Below are 23,098 nucleotides of genomic sequence, written 5' to 3'. Positions count from 1 at the left end.
CTCTGTGCCTCAGTGTCCTCACCTGTAAAATAAAGTTGAATAATAGTATGTACCTGAGAGACTGTGGAGGAGATTCAGCGAGGTAGTGCATATAAAAGACTCAGACACATTCCTGGCACTCTGCAGTGAAGCACCTCTCTCTGGGGTCTCTTCCATCCCTCCCTTCCTCACAGGCCCCAGATTCATGACCTGGAACTAAGCCTGGCACAGTGTAGCTACCAGTAGTGCTTGGTAAACAAATGTAGAAAGGGATGGACAGATGAACAGTTTCATAATAACTTCAATTCACTAAGCACATACAGGGTATTTCTCTTTGGAAGAAAGAGAAGAAGAAAAACGCAGGCATACCAAGTATCACAAAGAACACAGCACACTTAAGGGCTAATAAAGTCCTTGCCAGGCTTTATCCCCGACTGTCCCCATCACTCTGAGTCACTGCTATTAACATCCAACCCACCTGTGCAACAGAGGAAAAGGACCCACAGAGAGGGCATCGCCCCAGGTCACGGGTCTGCCTCAAGGCAGAGCTGGGCCCCTGCAGGAGTCTCCAGCCCAAACTTTCTTTCCCTCCTTTTGATATGTCCCCATTCCAGGGAGCATTGGGAGACTGCAGGGAAGCTAAACCAGAACACGTATGGCCAGACGGTCAGGAAAAAATGACTTCCCTCCGAGTGGTCGGGCCACCCTGCTCTGGATGACATTCAGTGTGTGAGAGACTAAAGGACCAAGAACCACCTTCTCTATGGGATGGGCTTCACCTCAAGACACAGATAGTGTGAAAATGGGCTAATAACAATAATTAAAATGACCACGACTTAAACCACCACAATTAACATTCATTACCTCGGAGTGTGTGCCAGGCACTCAGCTATGTGGTTTCTAAGCATTACCTCATTCACTCCTCACACCAGGAGGTAAATGCCATTGTGAGCCCCAGAGTTTCAGATGCGGAAACAGACCCTGGGTCATCCACCCAAAGTGGTGGAGCTGGAATTCCACCTCCGGTCTAGATTCTCTCTTAAGGTAGCAAAAGGTCTAAGCAGAAATCCTGGCTTTATCATTTTGCACAAAGTACTTAGCCTCGATTTCCTCAAAATGGGGGAAATAATGCTGACCTTTCAGGATTGTTTTAGGAATTTACGAGGCCTAGCACATCACAGGTAATAAAGAACAATGGCTCTCTTGGGAGCTGCAGAGGAAAAGGAGAGAGTACAGTCCACAGAGCAAGGGGTAGAAAGCCTTCCCTTCACATACCTCCAGTATTTCCCATGCCGGCCCGTCCGCCAAACAGCTTCCTTCTTCCCTGCACGGCCTTTTCCACTCCCATCGCCATGGGCCACGGTCTTGTTCAACCTGAAAGGTCTCCCCCAAGAATCCCGCATTCCTTTCTCACCACCCTCTCCACAAAACTACACTGATGGAAGTGGAATAATATAAAATCACCCACAAGACCACCAGCAGGCCTTGGTGTGGGGTCAACTAAACATCCCAGTCAAGGTCAAGCACAGTGGCTGTGCAATATCGCCACTGTTGTCCCAAAGTGACTCAGCTCACCCCTCCATGGCCCACCCATAGCTCTTTAAGCTGCATCTCAGCCCCAAGAGAGGGTCTGGAGCACAAAAATATCCAATAATCCAATAGATGCTACGGCCACCCAGCTGGAGTTCTCCCAGGGGGGCCACTGGGAGTCCAAATACTGGAGCCGGTGGTGGGGACAGGAAACTGGCCTACCCCCTTCCAGGTGTCCTCCTAGGGGTCAGGAGGAAGAGCTAGCTCTATTGCATGTGAAGGATGTGGAAACTGCAAACTGCAGTGCAAATGGATGGAATCATCACTGTCAATGAGACTTTTGTCTCTCCTCAAACTCCAGGCTGAGCAGTTCAAGAAAGGGAAATGGTGTGAACTAGGGCTAAAAGATGAGCCAGAGGGAGTTTCCGAAAGTCCTTCTCTACCCACATCTTCCTTTCTAAAAAGAGGTTTCAAATGGGACCCAAGGCTTAATTTACTAACCGCCGAAAAGGCACACTAAGTCCCCAGGAGATAAAACTGGCCAGGAAACTACCTCACCTTAACAGGGAAGAAGCAGGTAAGTCCTTTAAACAGAAGAAGAGGAAGTGGAAAAGGCCTGGCCTTTTATCTTTGCACTTTGGCTTCCCTGGGCAGGGCCGGGCCAGCCTCGCACTGCTCTTATAAGAAATGTGCACTTTCACTCACGGAATCCTGTCCAGAGAGGTGGAGCATCACTGGACAGGCAGCTGGAGCAAAGCCCACAGCGCTCTGAGCCCTGCCCCCTGCCCCCGCCCCCCCACCAGGGGATGGGGAGGAGGTGGGCAGGACTGGGAAGTGTGTGCCTTACTTGCCTCAGCCACCCTCCCATCCCCCACCCCCCCACACCTGCCAGTTTAAGGGAGCACCCAGAGAAGGAAGAGCATCATCCTTCTTGCTCACTTTCGTATCAAGGACCACACAGCCCAATGTCTGGCACACAGTGGGAAATAAAAAAAACATTTCTTGAAAAATTATATATTGATGCTAATATAAAGATACAATAATAACTATGAGTTGTGTGTCTAGCACTCTACACAAACCAGTTAATCCTCACAGCAATCAGATGAAATTGACAGATGAGGAAACAGAAGCGCGGGAAGGTTATGTAACTAACCCCAGTGACCTACAGTGACTCTGGGCATGAAAGGAGCGCAGGCCCATCCTTGGCCAGTGCCCGAAGGCATCCTGGTGGTGGTGGCTTCTGAGCTGAATCTGTGCTATGCTGTGTGACTAAAGAGTAATTCTTGGCTTTGAAGGTTGAATCAGAACAGGGTGTCCCACTGAATGAGGGAGGTGGGGAGGACGCTTTATGCAGAGAACGTAGGCTCCCAAGGTAAGAGTCAAGGAGAAGTAAAATTGAATGCCTCCCCCTGCTCTTTCTGACCCAATGGGGAAGAAAAGGAGCACCCCAAGAATAAAAGATGACAGGGTCTCAGCACTCAGGGCAGGGGAATATATGCACTGCCTGCAGGGGAGATGGAGCGTGGTCAGGTACTGATCTGAAAGCCTACAGGTTCCTTCAAAGAAACCACTTTGCCTGGTCAAGGGAGGAACACAGGCTAGCAGCAGGGGCCACTGAAGACACTACACAGGACCTGGGGCCTCAGGCCATCACCCAGAGATGGCCCCAGGGCTCTGACTTATATGGACCTAGTGTGATGACCCTCTGGCTCTTGTCAAGGGTAGCCAGGCGTTCAGGGTGGCCCCAGTACAACTCACCCACTGTTAAGGTCTGAGTGTTTGTGCCACTGCATCCATATGTTGAAGCCCTAACTTCTATTATGATGGTCTTTGGAGATGGAAACTTTATGAGTAATTAGGTTTAGAGGAGGCCATGAAGGTGGGGTCTTCATGATGGCATTAGGACTCATCATGAAGAGAGCTGGCTCTCTCAGACTCTAACTAATATGTTATGTCAATTAAGCCTCAATAAAAGAATTAAAAAGGAAAAGGGAAGAAAAACCCACAATGCTCAAAGCCAATTACATCATTGCACCTAAACTTGAACTACTAAATTATGTTCAGGTGGTATCAGCCCAGAGGGGACAGTCCAATCTGGTGACCAGCATAAAAGTCTGGCTAGAAAGGGTCATTTGCTTGAAGAGTCTCGGCTTTTTTTTTTCACTTAAAAAAAATTTTTTTAATTGAAGTGCAGTCAATTACAATGCATCAGTCTCTGGTGTACAGCTCAATGTCCCAGTCATAATGACTACCCTCAGGAAACCTTACCGCTTCAGGGGAGTAAGAGTTACCTTGACAATAAAAACTGGGGAGGGCTCACAGGTAGAGGGAACACATAAGCAAATGCATGGAAGCCTGACCCAGGATTGTGTGTGAGAGAGGAAGGGAGAGAGACCCGGAATAGGTCTGCAGCACAGGAGCCCTGAACAAAGTAGCAAGTAATGGGTAAAATTAAACATTTTAAAATGAAAATAAAGTAGAGGGGTTGGAGTGAACCTGGAGAGGCTCACACTAACTCTGGGTAGAAAAGAGGAGAAAAAAGGTCTTTGTTTGCAGGAAACAGATGAGGAAGACAAAATAACAAAGTGTTTCAGGACGGAGAGAGAGAAATCCAACATGGCTGTAACATCCATGGATGTTACAATGTCCCTGCCAAACAGGCGAGTGACATTACCGGCCTGTCCACGTGTCTCAGGCAGGAAGTCTAAGGCTTTCTGTGAATACAGAGGCCAAGACACAGCCCCTGTTAGCATCCAGCACTGCCAACGCCTCAACCCAGGATACACCACAAAGCCCCAACTTCAGAACTGGAACACATCCAGTCTCATTCTGTAATCAACTGTGAGTATATTTTGAGCTAGGTTTTGAGGCTGAGTCAATTAGGAAAGAAAAGACTGCCTCAGTAATAATTATAATAGAAAGTAAAATATATGAGGGCTGAAAGAATAAAATGCCATAAAAAATTTTTCCACAGAGGGAAAGAGATGTGGCTGGGTCATCAAGGAAAGCCTTGCCCCAAGTCTTACCAAGCAGAAAAGATTTAGTAGCATTCTGGGAAGACTTCCTGGAGGAGGTACAGCATTGAGCTGAGCCTTGGAAATCTCAGAGAATTCAGGAGTAGAAGAGAAAAGGAGGAAATTCCTGCAGAGGGAGGGGGCCGAGCACAAGCAACAGCCTTTCCAAGCTTGGGGCAACGTTTCGTGTTCCAGCGGATATTCTGCGCAGATTTAAAAGCCTGCGGATCCTGGAGGAGCTGCTTGGCCAGACGGCTTGGCAGCGGCTGAGCAGAGCTGAAGGCTGGGCCACCGGCTGCCTGTGGATTAAGTGGGCGGACAGAGAGCCAGTGATGGGAGATAAAAGGGAGTGAAGTGGATAATATTTAGAAGCAAACTCAAGGGGGAAAGAACGCAGCAGCCCGGCTGGCAGGCAGCAGGCTCGTCCCATTCTTCAGTTTCCTCCCTCAGAAAGCTGCATTACCAGGCGACCTCTTCCTGGCTTTGAGAGATGTCCAAATGGGAACTATTAACAAAGGCGCGCTCCCATCTTTATCTCTGTCACAGAGTGCTTTGCCGCTCGGCTTTTCTCTCTTTGGCCTGGGATCTGCTGGCGGGTGAGTTGCGGGAGGGAGATCATTGTGTTTTCGGATGAGTCTTCTTGGAATTCATGAGAACTGGTCCCTTCCAACTCTAAGATTTTAGAAGTCTGTGTGTATGAGCTGAAAAGTCTTCAAAGCTAAGGGGCTAGGATTTCACGATGTGAAGATTCTTCGAGTCCAAAAATGCCTCTGAGCCTAATGTTCTAAGATTTCATCATTCTTAGATTCCCCGAGCCTCCGAGTGCCGAGTTAGGACTGGGAGATTCTGTAAATCAGAAAGACTACATGCTATGAATTTCTGATTATGAGACTAGAATATTTCATGACATCTTGGTCACCTCCAGCTTTATGGCCTCCCTCTCCTTTGATGGAGGTACCTAAGTGACCCTGTGCATCTGCTCCTGAGTTTGTTTTTCCAATACATTGGGATAACATATTAAATGCTGAAGTCTGAGTTAAGCAAGGCAGACAGAAAAAAAGAAAGACTGACAGAGACTGCTCTGCTATCAGGGTCTCTGCAAACAGCTCTCTGGGCACACAGAGAATCTGAGAGGACACATGCCTAGGGGGTCAGAGGTCCCCAGGTGATTTCCACACCGTGTGACAGACATTTGCTGAACAGCCTCAACCACAGGGCTCCGTGTGGGAGAACAGTGGGCGTGGCAAGTTGCAGAAGGAGGCGGGGCCAGAAGCAGCCTGTTTTCCAGGCCCGGTTCTGGAGTTAGTTGTGCAGACTAGGCCAGCCTGTGCTTGAAGCCAACACTGACAGAGGGGGTCTCACTCTGCGGCTGACTCTGGGGAGAAGAGGGCTCAGCAAAGTCAGAGGTCCTTTGGGGTGCCCAGACATCTTCAGGGAGCCATCTGACCCCTTCACTCTGGGGAGGGCCCAGAGAGCTGATGGGAAGCCACAAGTAGGGACTAATGCTGTGGACTTGAGGGACCAAAGGTCAGTGCTGCTGTGGCTGCCATGGAGGCTTGTGGGTGCGGAGGACTCAGGGATGGCTGTTCTGGGAGGATGGGAAGTAAGAAGTGGGTTCTCCAAGATGCTCAGATGTGACAGCAAGAGAAAGGGAGAATGCTCTCCATGTGAAGTGTGGAGACAGGACACAGGGGAGACTAAGGCGCCCCGTGCATGGGTTCCCACGGCTGTCAGAAAGGACTGATAATGCCCACTCTCTCTGGCTTGGCAGTCAACTCCCTATGGGAAAAATCTAAGCCGTTCCCGGGTCTTTGCTCACAGCGTTGTCCCAGCTGACACTAAGGTGCTCTGGTTGAACGAGTGAGGGGGCCTGTGAGGGAGAGGAGTGCTGGTGAAGGGAAGGCTGGGCAGCTGCCCAGCGGACTGTGCCCCGACAGGCTGGGGCTCCGTCTGCTCTGCAGGCTGGCAGCAAGGCAGTGGGATCACCCTCCGGAACCAGCAGGCTTCCTGACAAGTCGGTCTCAGCAGCAGCCCGCCAAAGGCAAGCCCGCCAGCCCCTCCCAACTGCAGAGAACTCAGGCTCAAAGTCTCAAGGTGGCCCAGGGGACCCAAGACGAGCACTGCAGAAGTCAGAACTGGGCTCACCCTGGAAACCAGCTAGCCCACACTGTCCTGGGAAGAGGGGGCAACCGAGGCCTGGAGAGGGGCAGGACTAGCCCAAAGTCACGGGCAAGGTAGGCAGGGGGTAGGGCTAGATCCTGCTTTGTATTTTAACTACCCGCTGCATGGTTTCCACATGTTGTGTCCTGGTAGGAAGGCGTGGAACCATTAAAGTTCCAGAGGGGGCTCTTCTCTGTCTCTTGTGCTATCTTGCTTCATTCATTCACAGCGGACGGCAGAAGGAGGGGAGACAGGGATGGACATCGCGGTTTCTGACCATTCATTCATTCATTCATTCATTCTCTCTCTAAGTACTTGCTGAGTACCTAATAACATGTGCTGTCCCCTCAGGTGTAAATATAGAACTTCTGACTATAAACCAAGGGGACGCTTTATTCAGCTGTGCTGCTTAGCCTGTGTCGGGGTGCCATCTTCACAATGGTCCCTTGGGAAGCTGGTCATGCCTCTGGGAACTCCCATTTTAGAATCATCTTCAGATCCAAGTTCTAAGCCAGGGAGAAAATCAGTTTCAGCACTTTTCAATGATCTCTTTCTATATATTTTTTATATTTTACTTTATTTAGCAAAATATGATGACCTCCCTCCACTCCAACACACACACACACTCAGATAATGCCATCTGATTATTAAAAACAAAAATTATATCATCTCTCAGAATCTTGAAAAACATAGACTCTGGCATCAGGCACACTCGAGTTTGAATCCTAAGTCCACTTGACCTGGCTGTGTAATCACGACCAAATGACTTAACCTTTTTAAGCCTTGATTTATTGTCTGTAAAAAGAGATATGACACATCTTGTCACATCTCTGTGAGGATTAGAGATGATGTATTTACGAGGTCTAATACAGCGCCCTGTACAGAGACACAGCTCAATAAATGACGGGTTTGCGGTTTCCAATTCCCTAGAGAGGGGGCTGTGAATTTTACGAACATTTTGGACACCCTTGGCAGCCACGCCCAAGTGCTCAGGCTCCACACACACTGGATGGGTTAAAATACAGCCAAGCACAGAATGGCAGGTCCTAATTTTCTCACTCTGCCTCGGAGAACCACATAACTTAGGTGTCCTCACCCAGTGCCTCCACTGCACTGGGGGGTGGGGGGCGGCACTGTGGCCCCCGAGAGGGAGAAGGCAGTCTCCTAATCAGCCCAGTGTGTTCGTGGCAGCTGGTACCAACCCCCAGCGGCAGCCAGCAGAGCCGACTGAAATCTGCAGGTCCCAAGGTTGTCACAAGGTCTAGGCTCAAGGCGCAGGCATCCCCAGGCCCCCGAGACCTTTTATTACTCCAGCTTCACTCTGTTCAGCAAAGCATGGGAGTGGGCTGCCGGAGGAAGGAGCCAACAGGGCAGAGATGATGCGTCCCATCCGGCCTTCCTCTTGCCTGGTCCTGAAGCAGGCTCGGACTCTTTTCCAAGCACAGGACCTCCATGTAGGTAGTCATTTTACTTTCTCAACATCCTCCCACAGGTAGTGTCTTCTCACACCCCCTCAAAACCAGCTCAATTGTGAAAGGCTGGTCAGCACTGCCCCATTCGATAGATAAGAACACCAGAGTTATATACAAGTCATTGGCTTTAGAGCCAGAGCTGGGACTGCAACCTAGAAGCAAGTCTCCCACCTGTGAGCCCACAATGCTGAGCTTCTGTTACACATTAGGGAAATCTTTAGAGGACCCGCTTTTACCATCCCTGCTCCAGCCACATAGCCAAAGGAAATAATGTCTCCAGAAGTTTAAATTGTCCAAAAAGTAAAATTTTAAACCCTTAAGCCCTAAAGGAAAGAAGGGTCTGAGGGACAAACTACCTAGACGGAGGCCATCTAGACAGGCAGCATGGGGCAGCAGGAAGTATGAATGCTTCCTTTAGAGTCAAGCAGACTGGCTCTGTTCCTTATTAGCTATGTGACCTTGGGCAAGTCAGCCAACCCTTCTGAGTGCCCACCTTAGAAAGCCATAGGGTTGTGAGAACCCAACAAGATGGAAAAGCATGCAGAGCCTCCTGCAGGGTGCCTGGCACGAGCAATGGATTGTAACTGCCCCGTGGAACGTCAGGGCTGGAATGGTTTGGATGATGACCTAATCCTGGTGTCTCCTTTCACAGGTGGGAAAAACAAGGCCCAGAGAGGGCAAGTGACCTGTTCAAGGTCACATAGCAAACTCTTGGTGACTTGGTTGGGTCTAGTACCCTCAGTTCATATTGAAATCAGAGACGAGAGCCAAGAAACCTGATCTTTCAAGCTGTGCAAAGGTGGAAGAAACTTTTTCAGTGATTCCGCCAGCCAACGGAGCTTTCTTTCTCCATTTAGCAAGGAAAAATTTGGTATTTCTGACCAGAATAAAATATGACATTTTGAGAAAAGCTAAAAGTAAAACTAAAATCCCAGGTCTTAACAAAAAGACGCTCTTTTAAGGTTTCCCTTTCCCACCTCTCCCTCTCATTGCTAGCCCCCCAACTCAAATATTTTGCAATAATAGTAATGCTGAGAGGAAAGAAAAAATAAAAATCTGATGCACTTAACAGATATTTCAGTACAATAATGCATCACAGATGTTCATATCAAACTGTGCACGCGTGCATACAATTTCTCTGAGAAGGCTGCTGCGTTTCTGACTTTGGGGTTGGGGATCCCTAACAACCCCGGCTGCCCAGGTTCTGGAATCCCTCCCTTCCTAGCTAGCCCACAGCTGCCCACAGGGATGGAGGAGAGATTTCATCACCTCGCTCCAAAATGATAACAGGACAAATTGGCGGGGTCAGGCGCTCTGGCAGGTGGTGAAGGGTCTGCCGATTAGCGAACCGAGAGGAGACCTGTTTTCTTTTGTTCAGGACTTGCTTCCACAGCCCTCTCGAGTAGCTGAACCCAAGAACAATTTTAAGAGCGGGCCCAGGCTGGTGATGGGGTAGGTACATTTTTGAAACCAGAGATTTGAGGCTGTTTGATCTTCAAACATGGGCTTTGGATACTGTCAGCGGGCTCCTCGCAGGCCGATGAATGGCTCTCAGGAACTTTTCCTAAAACATAACCTCACACACTTTTCAGCAAATGTTTCAACCTACCAAAGCCGTCCATTGGTTGAACAGCAGTGTTTCCAGACCTCAAAGAAAGATAGTTCTGTTGTTTTAAGAGAGACAGATTAAAGCCAGGGGCTGTTTAACCAGCGGGTCTGTGTGCTCACTTCAGCTCTCCGCCAATTCCTCTGTGGTTGGTACAAAGAGGGTGTTGAGAGTGACAGTGGATCCCCCCGCCTCCCCAGCCTAAAAGAGATATCGAGGCCAGACGGGAGGCCTCTGAACAGAGGGGCCTCCCACAAACCTGCCCCCAAAATGAGATGGGCGGTGAGCGCTGGGGAGCCCGACGCAGATAATATCAGGTCTCAAGGCTGGAAAGGGAAAAGTGACTTCAGAGGGAGAAAGCCGGTACTTTCAGAGGAATCAGTGCTGGGCCAGAGAATGCACAGGATTTTTCCCCATGGAGAAGGAGTCAGGCGTAGTCAGAACCCTGCAGGGCGTGACTAACTGCCCCAATATTCCTGCCACCAGGGCCCTCTGGGTAAGGAGTCCACAATTATGGGAGAGCCAGCAGGAGAACCGACAAACCAGCCTTTCATTTGGCCGGCAAATCAATCTGGCTTCTTACCTCCCTGGGGACAATATTGCATTTCCCCTGGAAAAACAAAAGCTGGAGATCTCCGAAAGGGGATCAGTTTCTACCCTGTTTCCCTGGTGAAGAGCTTGCAACATCTCGGGAGCAGCAAGCAGGTCTGGTTCCGGTGGCAAAGTTTCCAGTCCGGCCAATTTACAGGGCTGTCTCCCTACTCAAGGAGCACGTCTTGGGGACCACGCCTCACTTGGGGCATGCACTCAGGCCCCTTCTTGGGACCTCCTTGTAGGAGCCACCATCTCCAACTTCAAGCCCCCATTCTGGGATTGACAGCCCGCTCTCACGGCGCAGATGTGAACTCATTGTTCCCAGAGCCTCAGAGTTGAGTTTGGGGCCAGAGGGTTGCGAATGACCTCTGCCCATGGAGAAGAAGCTTTTAATGACATTTTGCTGGATCAGGTCTCTGGCAGCCATAGACTTTAAACCTCCTAAGCTCCGCCTTTCTCCCTACCCACCCCAACACCTGAGGCTGAGAAATCAGAACTGTCAACCTTTAAGTGAACACATTTCTCTGAAATTATTAACCCCAAAACTATCCTTGCTGATTTTCCCTCAGCCTAGGAAAGCAGTCCGAGGGTCGCCTGGAGCTCTGCAGAGACTCGGGAAATTCAGCAGTGCTTAACCTCAAACAGCAAGCCAGGGCCACTAGAGACCAGGTCGACCGGGTCTTCCTGCTCCAGCCTCAGGAAGCATGTCTCCCTCTATGCATCCTCCATACAAACACATGGCTGCTGCCTGCATGTGCCCACACTACGGCCTCAGGACAGCCTCCTGGTCTCGAGTCCCCAGGCCCTCAGGGAAAGCCAGGTGCAAACTGGCAACTCGCACTTTTGGTTTTTCATCACTCTGAGGCTCCTGGAGAAATGCTTTCTGCCCAGGCAAGCACAGCAGATGGGGAGTGTCTACACTCAACAGGTAGCACAGCTGAGATAGAAGCAAAAACACCCAAACTCTTCCCCCCCAATTCTAGCACGTCACCACACAGGCAGCCCCAAAGAGGCTCTCCCTTTAGGGGAAGGACAGGGCTCTGGCTGCCGGAGGAATACAATCAGAGAAGAGGTGGAAGGCGCGTGACGGCTGCCAGGCTCTGGTGCGGGGCGCCGCGGACCTACCTGGGAGAAGTTGAGCCCGTTGAGCGGATGGCACTGCTCCTCCACGCGCTCCACGGCCCCGGTGCTCTTCTTCATCTTCTCAGCCTGCTGGGCCAGGTAGAGGTCGAGCACGGGTACGCCCCGGGAGCGCACGTCCGTCTCCGTGAGCGAGTTCACCATGAGCATCACCCACACTGGCCTCTTGCGCTCCCAGTTGCCAGCGATGGCATTAAACAGGTAGTCGGCATAGAGCCCCTTGCCGCGCTGCGCAGGCGTCATCCAGGACGGCATCATCAGCTTCACGTAGTCCAGATGGCGCTTCAGGCGCCAGTAGAGCTCGTGGGGCAGCACGTCCTGCAGGTTCTCGCCGTGCGGCAGCAGCTGGCAGCTGGCCAGTGCTGAGATGGTGTAGGGGTCCGTCAGGTCCAGCTCAAAATAGACGCGGGTGCTGGCCTGGAAGGCCGCCTTGGAGTTGTCTGGGATGAAGTCCCAGACGCGGGTGTAGGGGACGTGGATGGTGCCAAACAGGTAGGCCGGGGGGTCACGGCGAATAGTCCACAGGAAGGAGTTCAGGTCCCTCTGCTGCAGGGGGAGAGGTGAAGGAAGGCAGTGAGGCTAAAGGCAGCAGAGTAAGCCCAGGTTAGAACAGAGGGGGCAGGTGGAGGTGGGGGTAGAAGGCATAGCCCTCCATAGGGCCATGGGAAAGAGCTAGGGCTTTGGAAGCAGAAAGACCCACTTTCAAATCCTGGCTTTGTCCTGTCTGAGCTGTATGATCTTAAGCACACCGTTTCACTTCCCACAGACTCAGTTTCCCTATCTATAAAATGGGAGCTGAGAGCTGCCACCTCAGGGATTGTTGAGAGAATGAAAAGACACATTCCATGTAAATAAGCCCTAGGGGCAGTGCCAGGTACAGAGGAAGGAGGCAACGAAAGAAGCTCTTTATGATTGGCTCTCGCTGTGAGCACCAAGGACTGCCACACCACCTGGGAATATTCACGCTTGGCCAAGCCAAACCTTCACTGGTGTTTCATGGGGAAATGGGGAGAGGGGGACCAAGAGTCCTGCTCTGGCAAGAAAGGAGGAAGTCATATAACTTTTAAATCCAACCATTAGAAGATACATTGCCAAGAGCACTTTGAAAGCAGAACAACTATTAAAAATAGCACACCTATTTAAACAGCTACTTCCCATTCAGCAGGGCGGATACAGTTTTCTTTTTGGAGGGCAAGTCTGGGGTGTCAGCTACTCTGCTCCACCAGCTGAAACCACAGATGAGAAAGTGCTTTAAAACCCACAGGCTAAGTAAAGTCTCAAGGCCCTGGTTTGGGAGGGAAAAATTCTACAGAATTAGTCCCATGAAATGTACATGCCTTCCAGGCTCCTCCCCTAAAAAGGTATACCTGGTCCCCAAGTCCAATTCTCTGTCATCACCTAAGCTCTGATGAGGGGTGGGTGTGTGTTGGGAGGGAGGGGTGAAGGAGGTACATGAAGACTTGTGTCATTTCTCCAGATACAGTTAAGGCTAGGAGTTAAGGGGCACAAGAAAGGGACTATCATTTCTCTCAGGCAAAGTCATTTTCCATCCAGAAGACTCCCCTGGACTGCCCACTGCCGTCAACCACCTGTAAGCTTTAGGTCAACTAACACAATTTTTCTGTCTGATTCTAGCACAAATGAAGAGTATCTGTCAGGTGAAGGGAACAGTACCTTACTTTACTAACAATCAAAAACTGTAAAGCTCAGCATACTGAAGAGAGATTAGTTCTCAGCACCCAACCAGCCACGGAGCTCCCAGTGTCCGCACAAGTCACGATGGTGGAGGTGCACCTTGCCCAAGGTCAACTAACTCCCAGCTAACTGGGCAGCCAGTGAGAACCCTACCACCTTTTCTTGGTCCCTGGCCTCCAGTTCAGGGTTATTTTCAATGCATTAATGTACACTTTGAGGGAGAGATACCGAGGAAAACTGAGATTTCTTAGTTTGGAAGGAAAATTAGGAGAACCAGTAATTACTCAACCCCCAAGGAAATACTAGGCCAGCATGTCCTGGCACTTCCTTTTCCTCTCCTCTGGAATCTTCTCCCTTTTCGTGAGATGGGGGCACTTGGGGCAATGGGTGCTGAGGCCTGGGCTGGAGAGGGAAAGAGAAGTGGGGACTAGCCCCAGGGAGAAAGTCTGCCTCAGGTCAGACTGCGGGGGGTGGCCAGAGGAAAGCCTGCGAGGGGATCCGAGCGTGTGAATGAGAGAGGAAGGGGCAGAGAAGAGAAGGGCCAAGAATGGTAGAAACAAGAGTCAGAAGTGGGCAGAGAAGAACCAGAAGGTAAGGACAGGATAAAAGTAAGAAAGAGAGGAGTCAAAGAGGGCACAGAGAGGAAAGGTCCAAGCAGCACCAGAAGCCTAGGAGAGCCCGAGGGCGTCAGCGTGTGGAGAAGGAGCTGGAGAGGGAGCGCCCCATCTCGGCTCCCGACACGGAGCCGGAGCCCGGGCGGCAGAAGCCAGGGAAGGGTTCCCGAGGCAGCGCCCGGCGGGCGGAGGTGGAGCGGGTGGGCCAAGGTGGGTGCGGAAGACGGGACCCCCAAACCAGCGTCCCCACGGGTCTGAAGTGGCCGGGCGGCCAGGAGAGTGGCCGGGCGGGCGCTCGCTCACCGATCCGGGCGGCCGGCACTGTCCTCTGTCCGGGGGCTGCGGGCGGGCGCGGGTGGTGGCGAGAAGGGCGGCGAGCAGCGGCCCCGCCAGGGCGGCGTGCATCCTGCCGGGGCCCGCGGGACGCGGGGGACCCTCCTGGGCGGCGCCCCCTTAGCTAGGCTGGTAGCCCCCGGCTGGGCACGGAGGTTCCTCTGGAGCGCTGGGCTTCAGACGCGGGATGCCGGGAGCCCTCTGGGGCGTGGCTGGTTGTCCCTGCCGGACCTAGGGGTCCCTCTGGGGCGGGGCTCCGTCTGTTGCAAGAGGGGGACCCTCTGGGGTGGGGCCCCCTCACCCGGGCGCGCAGCCTGGTTGGCGGAGCCCCGGGGTTGTGAGAGCGCGAGGAGGTCGTGGAGCGCGCGGAGGTCCCGGAGCTGCGTCGCGGTCCAGGGACGCGCGGGGCTCCTGAGGTAGTACTGGGACCGCGGGCGCGCGGGGTCCCGGGGTTATGCTGGGGACCCAGGGCGCGCAAGGGTCCCAGGGGTGCGAGGTGCTCCAGGGGGCGCGCGGTGGGACAAGTGCGGCGGCCGGCGCGGCGGAGGCGGGGGTCGGGTCCGGGGCGCCCGGCGGCCCCCGAGCAGGGTTCAGAGGGGCGGCGGGCGGCCGCGCGGCCGTTGCCCGGGCTCCGCCATGCTGCTCCGCGGCCGGGAGGGAGGGAGAGAGGAGGGCGGGAGAGCGGCGCGGAGCCGGGCCGGGCGGGGGGCTGGGGCCGCCGGGGCGGGGGGAGGGGAGGACCCGGCGCGGGGGGCGGGGGGCCAGGGCCGCGCCGGGCCGGGCCGGGCCGGGCCGGACCGCAGGGAGTCGGGGCGAGCTCCGTGCCCGGGCGCGGCGAGGCGGGGTCTGATGGGCATGGCAGGCGCTCGCTCGCTCCTCTCCTGCTCCCTTGCTCGCTCCCTCACACACGCGCGGAGGGAGGCGAAGCCCGCAGCAGCCACTTCCCAACTTTCCAAACTTCCCAGCGCAACTTTTTCCTCTCCTCCCCTGCCCGCGCCTCCTCCTCCCCTTCCCTCCCCCTTTCCCTCGCCAGTTCCCCGCTGGGCCGCAGCTTCCGCGCACGGCCGCCAGAGGGCGCCCGGGCCGAGGCCCCACAGGGCCAACCTCAGACCGCTCCGCTGTGGACGCGGACTGGCCCGCCAGTGACAAATTTGAGGAGACGGACCGGCAGGTCCTGGTGGAGTAAAAAGCGAGAGGGGAGAGGGGCAGGAGTGGGCAGGCACTCCCAGACTGGCTGGGAAGGCAGCACTCAAACGAAACCCAGGGAAGCTGGTATTTACATCTTTGTATCACGACACTGTACCTGACAGCGGCATGCGCTTACTAAGTGTTCTGTGAACACGTTTCATTAAAACAAAACAACAAAGCAGTTTTCCTCAGAATTCCTTGGGACTTGCCATTTAAACAGTCCTCTGCCGTATAGTTCCTTGGACCCACACAGGGTCCTGGTGAGGGCACCCCGGAAGGGTCAGAATTCACATCCCAGTTCCTGAGACCCTAAGAATTAAAAGAGCCCTTAAAACAAGCTCCTTCTGTTCTGGAGAAGCAAATGAAACTTAGAAAAGGTCATGGGCACCGCTGCTTAGTTCTGCTAAGGAGAGTTCACTGACTTTTCCTATCCTGTCAATAGAGACCGAAGGATGAAGCATTGTCAGAAGCCCACAGCCTAGAGTGGAAGACACAGGGGGACAGATACACAAAGAGGTGATTTAAATATGGACGATGAGTGCCGGGAGACACAGAAGCACAGAGAAATGGGACCAGAGAGGAAGGACTCCTCACACAGCACAGAGGCTCAGGGAAGACTTCCTGGAGTGGTTTTGAAGGGTAAGTCAGGGGTAGCTGAGAAAAGGAGCAGGTGTCAAGGCAGGGAGGTAGGGGTTGCCGGTGCCAGTAGGGCCTGCTAGCAGTTAGGTGTGGCTGGAGCAAAACACCAGCGGCAGGAGCTGTATCTTCTGGCCAGGCTGGAGATTGTGTGCTTTATGTGTCCTAGGTGATGGGGAATCATTGCAAGATTTGGAGCAGAGGGTGGCTGGAGCCCATCTGTGCTTTCAGGAGGCATGGACTGGAGGGGGCAGGCAGGAGGCAGAGAGGCCAGAGGGGAGACAGGCAGTGAGGGGAGAGGTCCCCGGACCCCTAGCTCAGTGCTCTCCCAGTCCTCTCATCGTGTCTTCAGGCACCAGATTGAGCAGCTGAAGAAGGGCCACTCTAGAAGGCTGGGCTAGAGGGGTCGAAAGGCTCCTGGAGGAACACAGGATCTGGGCCTCTGGAAAGAACATGGAAGGAAAGGAGGGGACACCAGAGACTTTCAGACTGACCCACAGGGAACTGCCATTTCTGCACGTCAGGGATGACGAATGTTGGCTAGGTGGTTTCAGCTGCTAGGTGTGAGAGCCACCTCGACTCTCTGCTCTGCACACAGCTAGTGACAGATGCAGATCAGGCCAGAGGGCCTGGATGGGGCAGGAGAGCAGTGTGTCTCCGTGCTTTCCACACACGCAGCTCGGAGAACTGCAGCTGTGACTGAAGAGAAGTCTTTAAAAGAGCCTCCACTCCTCACAGCTCCAAAACTCCTTACAAAGCCATCACTCCCCATGGTAAGGATGAGGTGAAAACCGTGGGGGAGGGGGAGAATTTAATTCCACTGAGAGGGAGTGTGACGGTCTTCATGGGGAACTGGAAGACATGAGGCAGATAGTGGGTAAGGAAGGACCCGATCGAATTAGAAACTGATCCATATAATTACAGTGCTGGTGCATGTGACTACGTGTGTGACTTCAAATACTCCAGGGCTTTTTCCCTAAAATTATAAATGTCTTGTTGGCTAATTATCATAAGGACCAGCTAGAACTTCCTCCTCATGGCCCTTTCCTATGGCTGTGTGACCAGGGTCCAAACAGCTAACCTTTCTGGGTCTTTCTTGCTTCAGTCAGCTTCCTGTCCTCACTATTTTTCTGAGTCAATGTGTGCAATAGTGTTTTAGAATCTCCACCAGTATGGTTAGTGATATTGTTAATGAGATGCAGGACAAATAGTTTTTTCCACTCCTAGGTACATACCCAAGAGAACTGAAAGCATCCATCCACATATAAAGTTGGACACAAAAGTTGACAGTAGCATTAATCAAAATAGTCAAAAAGGAGAATCAATCCAAATGTCCATCAGCTGATGAATGGATTTATAAAATGTGTTATGTTCATATGATGGAATACTGTATAGCCATTAAAAAAGAATGGCTCAGTCTTGAAAAGATTACGCCATGGAAACGAAGCCAGTCACAAAAGGACCTATGCAATATGATTCCGTTTATATTTAATGTCCAGAATTGGCACATATATAGAGGAAAAGAGTTGACCAGTGGTTGCTTAGGGCCAGGAGTGGAGATATTGGGGACCATGGCTAAAGGGGGCCACTTTTCTTTGGGGGAATAATAAAAATATTATAAAATGATTTTGGTGATGGTGGCCCAACTCAGTGAATGTGCTAAAAACCATTGAATTGTGTAGCTTAAATGGGTGAATTTCATGGCTTGTGAATTATATTTCCATAAAGTTGTTACCCCGAAAAAAACCCAAAGAGGTCTGAAGCCCCAGGAGTGGGTGCTCCCCAAGAACGAGGGTTTCCGTATTTTCAATCTTTTCTCCCACCTGGTGGAGCAAGAGCAGCCCCTGATGAACAGTCTTTAAGTCCTAGAGATTTAAGGGGCTTCTGCTCATGTCTCCCCAAGCAGCGCCAAGTAGTTCAGCTGCCCTGTTGCGACCTCAGTTGCCCTGTTATCGAGATGAACAGCTTGTGGAGCAGATAACCTTTCAGGTCTTCTGCACCCAACACTAGAATTCGGAGTTCCCTGGTCACCGCCTGCCCAGGGGCCCATCTGCAGGATGGGAAGGGGCACAGGGCTCAGGAGGCAGGCAGTGGACTCAGACGACGCCTACCTCCTCTCTGGGGCCACATCCGGCCCACTTTCCTTTTATTGCACTTTAATTAAGTTGTTCAATCAGATGGGGACCAGGAATCTGCAGGCTGTAACAGCCGGGGCAGGAACAGAAGCCTTGTAGCGGAACTAAACCAACAAAGTCTGCCTCTTGAGCAGATCCAGGAGCCCTGGTCCTGCTGAAGGGCGCCGCTCAGGCGGGGAGCTGGGGGGCTCCCCTGCTCGGCTGGCCGGACCAAAGGAGAAGTTTGCTCCGGGTCTGAGGGCTGTCCTCTCGGCTGGCCATTGCCTGGGTCATGGGCCACACTGGTGTTTTCCAGTGGACTTGGCCTGGCCTGACTCCCAGCTCCAGTTCCTACCCCAGATGCGCCCAGCTCCCACCCACCCCCAGGCTCTGTCTTCCCCACCCTGGTCTTAGTGGCTTGGAGATTAATCAATCCTTGATGATTGAAAGACATGAATGCCTTGTGGGGTGAGAGAGAAGGAAAGAGGATTCTAGGACCATATGGAGGTCAGTCGTGCTTAACCCAGTCTAGAGTGATGGAAAGGACCAGAAAAAAAAGGTAGACACTGAGATGATTCCAAAAAGGGCATTCTCTCACAACAGTGGGGAAGCAGACACGCCATCACAGAATAGCAACAGGGGATTAGACTTGCTATACACGATGGCATTTGTCACAAGCAGAACCTTCTACTAGGGCCAGCCCATTGGGGGAGGAGGACACAGAGGAATCAGCCCAGGATTCTGTCTTCAGGGAGCTTGCCACCCAGAGGAGGAGACAGAGGGACCCCCAAATAGGGTGCTTTGGGAAGCAGATGTGGGGAGGAGAGGGAACAGCAACCTTAGGAGAGAAGAAAGTCAAGCTTAGGAGAAGGTCAGCAAAGGTCTTTTTAGAGAAGGTGATATCTGAGTTGATCTCCAAGGATGAACAGGATTTGGACAGGGAGTATGAGAAAAGGAAGGTCATTTCAGATGGTGGGAACAGCGTTTGCAAAGACAGTAAGCATTTGGCCTGCTGGGAGCATCGTAAACGATGATGGGGGAACTAGAAAGTAAGAACTATCAGGGCAGGTTGGAAATAAGACGGCACCAGGAGGGGCCTGCGTGACCTTGGAAAGCCCTGCATCTTGCAGTGCGTTCAGAGTATACAGTCGTTACCTTGCTCTCCATACATTGGGCTGGTTAAGAGTGGCTCACGTGTTAGGTTCCGGATGAGTTGTGTTCACAGCCTGTTGTGTGCAGCTGTTAGTGATATAAGGAGCATTGACTCTGTTAACTCACAAGTACTTACTGGGTCCCCATGTGTACTGTAGTGTGTAGGCTTGAAGGAACACAGCCCTGACCTCTGGCTCCTTGCAATTCTTGAACAAGACAACAAATATTGAGGTGACCAGTTAAAATGCACTTCTGTGCCAGGTGAGTAATGTAGTATTGTAAAAGTCCAGAAGTCAAAGAGAGTTGGAAGTTCAAGGACATTCACCCAGGAGGAGTGGGATTTGAATGAGGCTGTGAAGGAAAGTGGGATTTAACTAGATGGAAAGAGCCTTGCTTGCATCTCTGTTGAGGGGAGTGATGAGAGAGAAGGGGTAGAGGTAGGGCAGGGAAAGGACATTCTGGCTGAAGAAGAAGGGTGATTCTGAGAAGGGGCTGGAGTGGGGGCTAGCGTGGCACAGCTGTGGTGCTGGCAAGCGAAGGAGGAAAAGGAGCTGGGGATTATTGTAGACCTACTCTGTGACAGACCCTTTAAAGCATCTCAGCAATGCTGTGGGACAGATATTTTTACTCCCATTTTAAAGATAAGGAAACTTGAGTCTTAGAGCGGACACATGATGTACTTAAGCCACACAGCTGATAATTAGAAGGACCGTCTGGTTCTTTCTACTGAACCACTTTCTTCCTTTAAGACACCACTGAGGAGGTAGTGCAGGTTGTGTGGACCAGACTGGGTGTGTCTTGTGAACACACACATACAGTCGCTGGGGGACACCTTCACAGCGCATGTGCACATCCTGGGTTGTCTAATTAGGACGAAACTAATTAGGACCAGGGGACGTTTGTCATTTAGGAGACTTTGCCTTTTACTTTAACCCAAGCTGTGTAAGGCTCTGTTCCTGTATTTAGGCTTCAATAGAAGTACGGAAAGGGAAAAAAGAAATGTGATGCTTGAAACAAAATACCCCATCGAGCTGACCACTAAATAGCACTTAGACCCCAAGTATACACACAGCTGCTTTATGTAATGAAGGCTGTGGAACATGTTCCTGGATATAAAATAACAAACCACATATAACGTTTTACACTGCTGTGTAATTAGCACGGATCTGTGAGTGTGTGAGCCGACCAGGGTGAGAGGAGGGGAGCTGGGGCCTCCAGCACAGCAAGGTGGAGGGGAGAGCATGTGCTGTTGGGCCAGAAAGATGGGAATTTGAATCCTTGCTCCCCACTTTGTAGCCATAAGGCCTTGGGCAACTTATTTAAATTCTGGAAACTTCCACTTTCATATCTGTCAATAGGAGTAAAAGTATATGCCTGATAGCACATGGTTTTGCCCTTTCTGCCCCCACAGGAACATTTGGCAACATCTGAAGACATTTTGGGTTGTCATAACTGGGAAAGTGCTGCTGGCATCTTAGCGGGAAGAGATTGGGATGCTGTTAAACATCCTGCAAAGCACAGGACGGTTCCTACAACAAAGAATTACCTTACCCAAAATACCAATTGTACTGAGATTGAGAAATCCTGTCTTACAGAGTTGCTGTTTCAAGGATATAATCATTACTAACTTTTTAAAAAAAAAAAAAAGAGGCACTGGGGATTAAACCCAGGGCCTCATGCATGCTAAGCACATGCTTTACCACTGAGCTATACCCACCCCTGCTAATCATTTCTAACTTTTATTGATTATCTGCTGTGTGCTCAGCACTGTTCTATACTTTAAAAAAAATTTTTTTTTATTGAAGTGTAGTTGATTTACAATGTTAGCTTCAGGTGTAGAGCAAAGTGATTCAGTTACACATATACATACATACATATTTTCTTTTCAGATTCTTTTCCATTATATGTTATTACAAGAAATTGAACATAGTTCCCTGTGCTGTCCAGTAGGTCCTTGTTGTTTATCTCTATCACTTTATTTAAATGTGTTGCCTCTTACCTGTTCATGGTAAATAGATGAAGGAGGTACTGTTATTACCCTTATTTTACAAATAAGGAAACTGGGGCCCCAAACTTGCCCAAAGTCACCCAGCCAGTCAGTGATGGAGCCAGGTGTGAACTAAGGCAGGGTGACTCCAGAGGCTGCCACATGCTGCAGGGAACTCACATGACTGCTTCAGTGCCTGAAGTTGGTGATGGTGACTTCTCTAAAGAGGGCGAGAGGACTGGCTCATTCATTAATGCCACATGTATGTACTGAATCAATGCTTGATGCTAAAGAATTGGTGAACGAGATAGGCAGGGATCTGCTCACACAGACCTTCTTTTCTCGTTCAAGAAGAAAAATAATAAAGCAGTAAGCTTACTGATGGAGATCATGGAAGTGACGAGAGTGTCCTGTAGATGCTAAGGAGCCTGCCAGGAGATGCTCTGCGGGAAGAACATTCCCAGCAGAGGGACCAGCCCGGGCAAAATCGGGAGGGAGGGAGGGAGGGGGCCACCTTGGTGTGTCAGGACACAGAGAAAATTCCAGCAAAGCCTGACCATAGGGCATGAAGGAGGAAATCCTAAGAGATCACAGTAGAGAGATAGGAGGGGCCAGGTGAAGTAAGAATTTGAAGGTCAAAGTAAGGAGTTGGAATTCCACCTATCCTGAGGAGCCACAGGAGGGTTTTAAAGAAGAATAATGCAATCTGATGAACATACTTAAAAGCTGGTTCAGACTTTGGTACGGAGGTTGGTGAGGTGGCAAGTGAGGATTTGCAGGAGCCCAGCAAGGGCACTAGAGCAGTCGTCCGGTGAGGATGGCGGCGGTTCCTCCCGGGGTGGTTGCAGTGAAACTGAAGGAAAGTGAGCGTGTTTGGTTCACACGGTTAGAGCCAGTAGCGAGTAGTGTGTGGCGGATGCGATGGCGGGGGAGCGGGAGAGAGGAATCAAGGATAACTCTGAGGCTTGTGTCTTGAGTAGCTGGCTGCATTCACTGAGATGGGGAGAGCTGAGGAAGGAGCAGAGTTCTGAGGGAGTGGAGGGGAGGTACCCAGAGTCCAGCGTTAAGTCACGTTAAGTATAAGCTGCCTACTGGGGTCCGAGTGGAGGTGTTAAGCAAACAGCTCACAAATGAGCCTGGGGCTCAGGGGCACAATCGGGGCAGGGAAGGATACATTTAGGCTCCGTCGCACAGAGACGTTATCTAAAGTCAAAGGCCTATCTGAGAGAGGAAGATGAGGAAGGCTTTGGGCTACGCCCAGGGGACCTAATCACAGATTTGACCACAGAGGGTTTGACAGACACCCTTTCAGAGGACCCTGGGGGATGAAGCTCAGGGAAATGAATTGAGAACAGAGAGGGAGGAGAGGAAGTGGACATGGTCAGCTCAGGCAGCTCCTTCTCAAACTATAGTGGGAAAGAAATGGAGTGGTGTCAGAGCATGGGGTCCACAGAGAGACTTAAAATCACGGTCTTGCAGTGTTTGTGTGCCGATGCAAAGGACCCGGCAGGGAGGAAGGAACTGATGATCCCAGAGCCAGAGGGGTTCTCTGGAGGAGCCCCAGAGAAGTGCTAGAGAAAGCAAGAGGCCCGCCATGCAGAGACAGTGGAGGCGCCCATCCTTGTTCGCACATTTCATCTGTTATTACAGAACGGCAGGCAGCAAGCATGTGAATGCGGAAGGTAGTTGAGAAAGCTGTGCTGACATAATTATCTCTACTTTCTCAGAGAGGAACATCAGCGCTCTGACCTGGGCCGCTGGTCAGCCCCTAAACCCGACCATGCAACCAGAATGAGCTCTGGCCCATTGACTGGGTATCCCATCCCTTCCAACCGTCTCCCTTTGTTCATAAGGAGTGACCATGGATGACTCAATGTAACCCAT

General features: G+C 51.5%; 1 protein-coding gene and 1 long non-coding RNA gene across 3 annotated transcripts in view; one reads left to right on the top strand and one right to left on the bottom strand.

The window, feature by feature from the left end:
* TRABD2B (TraB domain containing 2B) overlaps positions 1–14,772 on the bottom strand; it is a 212,250-nt gene extending 197,478 nt beyond the window's left edge. The window contains exons 1-2 of the mRNA XM_074376521.1: positions 14,108–14,772; positions 11,481–12,041 (exon numbers count right to left, since the gene is read on the bottom strand). Coding sequence (XP_074232622.1) covers positions 11,481–12,041; positions 14,108–14,209 — 663 coding nt within the window. The 5' untranslated portion in view covers positions 14,210–14,772. The remainder of the gene's footprint in view (positions 1–11,480; positions 12,042–14,107) is intronic.
* LOC105065928 (uncharacterized) overlaps positions 13,598–23,098 on the top strand; it is a 34,017-nt gene continuing 24,516 nt past the window's right edge. The window contains exons 1-2 of one of the 2 annotated variants that reach the window (XR_012511293.1): positions 13,598–13,781; positions 15,768–15,964. This is a non-coding gene — a long non-coding RNA (uncharacterized LOC105065928). The other variant, XR_006723329.2, reaches the window with a different exon arrangement.

Source organism: Camelus bactrianus, chromosome 13, assembly GCF_048773025.1.
Source record: "Camelus bactrianus isolate YW-2024 breed Bactrian camel chromosome 13, ASM4877302v1, whole genome shotgun sequence".
NCBI lineage: Eukaryota > Metazoa > Chordata > Mammalia > Artiodactyla > Camelidae > Camelus > Camelus bactrianus.
This window is presented reverse-complemented; position numbering and strand designations above follow the sequence as displayed.